Source organism: Leptinotarsa decemlineata, unplaced genomic scaffold, assembly GCF_025532065.1.
Source record: "Leptinotarsa decemlineata unplaced genomic scaffold, Ldec_3_MD MMD2_tig00000419_RagTag, whole genome shotgun sequence".
Taxonomy (NCBI): Eukaryota; Metazoa; Arthropoda; class Insecta; order Coleoptera; family Chrysomelidae; genus Leptinotarsa; species Leptinotarsa decemlineata.
In genome coordinates this window covers 1-6,671 of record NW_027412548.1, presented here as the reverse complement: position 1 = coordinate 6,671, position 6,671 = coordinate 1, and the positions used below count along the sequence as shown (strand labels likewise).

The 6,671-nt window shown below is 36.5% G+C and overlaps 1 protein-coding gene across 1 annotated transcript; it reads left to right on the top strand.

The window, feature by feature from the left end:
- Window positions 1-2,146: 2,146 nt before the first annotated feature.
- Window positions 2,147-4,232, top strand: LOC111510570 (one cut domain family member 2; the record flags this gene model as incomplete). The annotated part of the gene is given in 10 exon segments (XM_074173717.1): window positions 2,147-3,192; window positions 3,194-3,298; window positions 3,301-3,343; window positions 3,346-3,560; window positions 3,562-3,666; window positions 3,668-3,784; window positions 3,786-3,933; window positions 3,936-4,070; window positions 4,073-4,200; window positions 4,202-4,232. Coding segments are annotated over 10 exon segments (1,282 nt in total), but the record flags the coding sequence as incomplete, so codon positions are not given.
- Between the last annotated feature and the right edge of the window lie 2,439 nt (window positions 4,233-6,671).

The window sequence follows — 6,671 nt, the reverse complement described above, 5'->3', positions numbered from 1 at the left end:
AGTTTTCTGTTAACAATTTCTTACTTTCTTATGATTCGTTTTCAGAAGTCCTCATTCAAGTTCTACGGCGTGAACTGTGCTTTTGGAGAGACGTGAAGTTTTCCACTCTGTAGGGAATTCAATCAATATCAAATGCGCTTTCGTCTTGACACAACATAGTGTGTACATCGATATTTCGATTCCGACGTTATCTGGAGTGAAACAAAGGTCATAGACCATCAGTTGGTCAGTGATTTATATCTTGAAACCAATCGAAATAGTATTATCAAAAATATTCGAAATCACTACTTCTTTTCTTTTTGTAAAAAAAATCTTTGTGTTACAATATGATTCTTTTTTTTCATCCCCTTTTCTTTACAAGGGAATCCGAATTGAAATAGGTACCTATATATTTGGGAGGAGGTGAGTTTTTGAGAAAAAAACTTTTCCGATTTCACTTTTCCATCTCTATAAAAAACATGTGAAAAACTTCCAAAGGAAGAAAGAAATCATTGAAATCAGAATTACCTCATTATAAAGATGTGTACATAGAAAGTACTTTCAGATACAAATACAAAACATATTTTTTCACATTTAAGATGTTTTGGAATGTACACACATTAATTTCTGTAACATCATTCAAATTTGTTAAACGACCTATATTTTTCTGATAGCACATCAAAAGTGGTGAACGAGATCAGCTGATCTTGCAGGCCATTTAAACATGCTACTTTGCCAGAAATGCTACGCTATTCTCTCTTGAGAGGAGATCTAATGTATGAGAGCAGTTATATTGTATCAGATTCATCATATGCCGGAGATTTCAGTACTACCATTCAATATGTCTTCTTTTGTTTGGTGAGTTTTCATTTACCTTACAGGGTAAGATTGAAAAATGGTTATATTATTTCACTTTCTAAGGTTAATATCGCAAGTACTATATTCGAAAATGAGTTGATAACAACATCATCATCTGTTTCCAAATATTTGTAATCTGTTTAACCGTTTAGATCTACGGAAATCCTAAAAGTTATCGCCGTAGGAAAAAACCCATCTCAGAAAAAATAAAAATTTAAAAAAAAGTCAAGATGAAATTAAATAATTTTGAAAAAAATCAATTGGTTGATCGCAAATCATTACAAACATAACATAAAATAATAAACATCATTCAGTTTGAAGAACCTAAGTAAATTGTACTTTGATAAAATGGCCGTCAATAACTGTCAGAATTCATTCAATTATTTATTCCATTTTGGGGTGGTAATAAATACTTGACAATCATATTTCTCTCATTAAAATAATTTCCCTTAGATTGAAAATATATTCCCTATTTTCGCCGCAACTTTTGTTAAATTATGAACTATATTTTCATTTTTTTCTTCAACAAATCCCGATTAAGTGAAGTATATGAAATAACAGTATCAAGTCCAGCGAAAACTCAACTTTCTCTTCATAAGACTCAAACATATCATTGAAAATATAAATTAAAAGGGTCCAAGACTGTACCTTGAGTTATATCGTAACGAAATACTTCATTTTGACTATCCGAGTCCTGTTATTTGGATAGCTCTTCAGTAACGAGAACCTAAATCATATTTTCATATGATATATTGCACACTGTAATGAAAGTATTACGTATATCGAGAAATATACAGGCTGCAATTATTTTTTCATCTGAAGAATCATAAATATCCTTGGGTAGACGACAGAGGTCATCTTGTTTGAAAATCCTTTTCTATTGCCAAACTGATTCGATCCTAAAATTTTCGTTTTTCAAGATGACTTGAATATATTCAAACTGAAAATGAGTTTGATGGTCCCAAATTTTCATAACATTGTAGTTCCTCCATTTCGGAGTACGAATACGATACATAAATATTCAAATGATGTAAAATTACTCAATTGATTTTGATAATATATATTCACATTATTTGACATCGCATATTTTATTCTTACAATTTTTTTATTTATTTCCAAAGAATTGATAGTGATTAACTTTTATTTTGTATTCCATTTTAATAGAATTCATTTTCGAAAGAAATTCTGTCTTCACTTGGTTCAAGTGTTATGTTATTTTCATTTGTTTTTATTGTGATCACTGATATTAATCAACTATCATGCATTTTTGTTGTCATATTTCACCAATTAGTTTCATGTTATAAGTATGTTCGTTTTCATGTTTTAATTTATTTCCAAATATATTATTTACTTAAAAATGAACTGATTCCTTTCCTAACTGAATGTAAACGGGTTATCAATAGAACGCACTATGGAAGACTCGCGATACAGGAGTTACCCGTCAAATTTCGCACACGCCGTAGAAATTCAAACACAGTAAGACCGTGGTATGAGCAGTGAGTCTTGATGAAACGATGATGCCAACGGCGACAGTAAATCACCCCATGCGAAAAGAAATTTCCGTCTCAGATTGGTGTACCTACCGTTATAAGCTAACGCACCACTACAGGACAGGGGCGGGGAGAACATGACCGAGTTGGGGTAGAGGGAGCAAGAAGCGCGACGGCATACAAGCGCAGCACGAGGGTTCACAGGGACGCGCGCAGAACCACCTGGCGTCGTGCGTTCCCCCATTCAATTCAGTATCGACCGGCTGCGGGTTAGAATTTCACAAGAATACAAATCGAAATTTGAGGCCGATGACAAAGTCGGGTCAACCACGGGGTTGTCAATCGAAATGAACACGCGACTCCTCTAGTTCGAGACGACAATGATTGTGCTCGTCCACGGGGATGTTCTCGTTTTGGGTTTTCGGCCGCTGCGACGTCGGTCGACGCCGTCGTAAACACAGTGACATTTCCAGTATTTTCCGGATCGGTTTCCAGTTCGGGTATCTTGAGTGTTGGTGTCAGTGGTTCGCGTTACTGTTGAAACAGAGTCGACCGTTATGAGTGCCCTAACTCCTCTGCCGGATTCTGACGACTCTGCACAGAGTTCGTCATGATGGAAAATATTGGAAAAATGATCGAACAGCAGCAGCAGGCACTAGGTGAGCAAACGATCGATTCTCCAGACAGCAGTGCGCACGCGTTGATGCATGCCGGTGGCATGGAGACTCAGGTCGTCCGTATGAGGCTCGTATCACGCGCTGTTGTTGAAAGGCGTCTCGTTAAACAAGAAGAGGCTGATGGCCCATTATCCGTCATTGTACAACCCCAAGAAGAGTCAAGGGACTCGGAGCTACTCAGTCCCGGAAAAATTATCACCCAACTCGGTGACTGTGGCAAACATGATAGATAACAATGACTACCGCACCTTGAATCCTGAACCTACCTACCAAACTCTGACTTCGGTAAACGGAACAGAATGTCTCCTCCAGGCTACAGCCCGAGTTCTTCTTATGCCACCTGACTCCGCTGCAACCCTTACCACCCATATCAACCATGTCAGACAAGTTTGCTTACGGACACGCAAGCAACGTGACTGGTTCCTTCACGGTCATGCAGAACAACAGCATAGGTGGAATCAACCTGGGACTTGGAGTAGGTGTCAGTGCTAGCACCCCTTATACCATGACCAACATGGGAATGACTCCTCCGCACAACTACTCCTCTCCAGGAATGGGGAATGCAGCAGCAGTCAAGCCCTATAAGTCCGCAGAGTACGTATAGTCAAAACGGTTTAACGTCGCCCCAGAAAAGTATGTCTCCCCCCAGTTATGACTCGCCATTATGGCAATCAAAGAGACATGGTGCCCCGGTTACACAGTCCCCAACTCAGTCCACCATCCGCATCCCTAAACTCTCCTGATGGCACACTCGTTACCAGTTTTAGTTCCACCAATTTAAAACGGACTTGGTCTTCAGAATCACCCACCGACCTTAGTGCAAATCGCACCGCCTCAAAGAGACTGTTCCCCTTCGCCTCCCGTCGTTACCCTCCAAGCAGCGCCTGTGGTGTCGCAGCACCAGCAGCAACAGCAGCAGCAGACGATGCAAATATCGACAAAGAATTCCAGCCCAGTTCTCTAAACGTTCCTGCCATCGCCGCCGATGTCGAAGAAATCAACACCAAAGAACTAGCCCAGAGGATAAGTGCTGAGCTGAAGAGGTACAGCATACCCCAGGCTATATTTGCCAACGGGTGTTGTGTCGGTCTCAAGGTACTCTTTCAGACCTTCTACGGAATCCGAAACCTTGGTCGAAGTTGAAATCGGGTCGAGAGACGTTTAGGAGGATGTGGAAGTGGCTTCAAGAACCGGAAGTTCCAGAGGATGTCGGCTCTTAGACTTGCAGGTCTGTATGTCTGTATCTCCTATTCATTATTCGTCTTGAAACAAAGATATGACTTCACGTGGCACTGAAGTAGCCACGCGAATGGGTATGCCAATTAAATTGAAATGTTCAATACTTTCTATTTTTGAAGATTAAAATACTTCCAGTAATGCAGCACATGGATCTAAATTTGTTTGTTCACAAATGTAGTTTCTCAAATTGACGATTTAAGCTGAGTTTTTGTCATAATTAAAGAACAAGTCAGTTCCACATTTCGTTAAGTATAATGATAAGATATTTGAAAATGTTAAAAAAAATCTGACAAGCTATAAAGCACTCTTTCATTTTTTTCAAATGGAAAAAATATATCAAGTAATATGTTTTTAATTCAATATCTTTCAGATATATTGAAAACTTTGAACATAAAACTTTACTGAATATGTTCACAACTGTTTCAGCTTTTGGTTTGTGGAACAGTCAGATAGCGTAATAAAGATGCTAACACTATCTAAAACGCCAGAAAGGACTGGGGAATGCATTCCTTTCAGTTCTCAGAAAATAATGACACTAGAACCCAAACTTTCTATATCTCCATCTTCAAATGAGAAAACGCTGGAAATTTTCTGAAAACGGAAGAAAAAAAAAACTTAAAAAATCTCTTTGTGTAGATAACGCATAGGATTTTTTTCAGATACAAACTGGAATAAGAAACCTTTCGAAACAACTACTTTCACATGAAGCGTGAACATTGAGTAACAGAAAAATTACTTCTTCCTATTTAGTTTCCACTCCAAACATTGATTATGAAATTAAAACAGTACCGCTATACAAAGTAATTATGAAAGGGTACTGATATAAAATTTCACTTTCATGGAACACTATCATTCTTAATGATGTACTTCTTGAAGTTTTGGTTTCTTTAACTCTTCAACAGTAACTTTCTCAGCCTGTAAAGACAAAAACACGTATTTCACACTCAAGATTACGACTTAATGTCTCCCAAAAAACAATTATGCCCTTGTCACGATGACGGTTCGTGAGAGCATTCATGCGGTTAAGCAATTCAATCCCAGTCAAATGAAGTTCGTTTAATTTAAAAAAAGGGAACATTCATTAGGAGAGATTAGTCTCAAAAAACATTTTGGATTTCAACTTCCTCATCTTCAACAAAAATGTGAAAAACTTTCTGAGAAGAAAGAGAGAAATTAGCTTCGAAATAAAAATAAAATTTTTGTAAAATTTTACAGATCACGTACAAAAGTATTTTTCAGATACAAACTGGAAGGAAAAATCCTTTCGAAACGAATATTTCATATGAATATCTAATTACTAAAAATCATTTTTTCCCTTCAGGTTGTGCTTCAAACATTCGTTTGGGATTTATATAGTGTAATTCAATTTTCATTTATCCATGATGGTAATTATGAAATTTTCACCACTACATTTTCATTTATGACGTGTTTCGCTATATGGTAGCTTCATCAGTTGGACTATATAAATTTTGTTGGATGAATAAATTTCATTGTAAAAATTCTACAGTTATTATCATGGATAGTGGTAATATTTTCATCAACTAACTGGTCAGTGTTTTCATAATGTTTATACGAAAGAGTTGTTTCGAAGGAATGTTTGTATCGGAAGGATTTTATGTGTAAGATCCACACATTTTTGCACAGAGTTTTTCGCGAAGTTATTTTCTTACTTTTTTCTTTGGTTAACCACTCCTAAAAATGTTCTCTTTTTTCATTTAAATGAAATTCGTTATGGCTGGTATTGAATCATCTTACCGTATGATATGTTTCAACGAATTGCCATCGTGACAAGAGCAGAACTGCCTTTTTCAGCTTCAAGGTTCAAAAGGTGCTGATGAGGAATTGAAGACGAGTGCGTCCAATCCGAACTTCGAAAAGTACACCATTAACGATGATGATTTGTGATGCACTGTTTGGAACCTTTGGTGTAGTAAGTGAATATTACTGGAGTTTTTTCCCCAGTAATATTCAACGATGTTAATATTTCAGTACCCTTTCATATATCACGTTGTATGGCATTCCTATGTATATGATTCAATCCAAACCTATAACTATAAAAATTTAAAAAAAAATCGTTCATTTGAAGTTTACCGTTAATCTGTTCTTTCAGAGAACATAATAGTTTTGAAGGTAATGTTGACGGGTTATAACTTATTTTTTATCAGGAGCTATTTCAAACCATACTCCATTGAACTTTCGTGATTCGCAAACGTAAGTAAAAGTACACTTCGATGTATAATGAAATGAAAATTGAATGAATAATGACAATAAGTTCATCAAAATAAAAAAATTGAAGTTCTGAAAGAATTACCAAATTGCCGGCAAAGGAAATGTAGAAGAGATTTTACAATTTGAAAACATATCTATATAGAGATGCAATATAACGTTTATTATCGAACTAAATAAAGTAGTTTTTACTATGTATGAT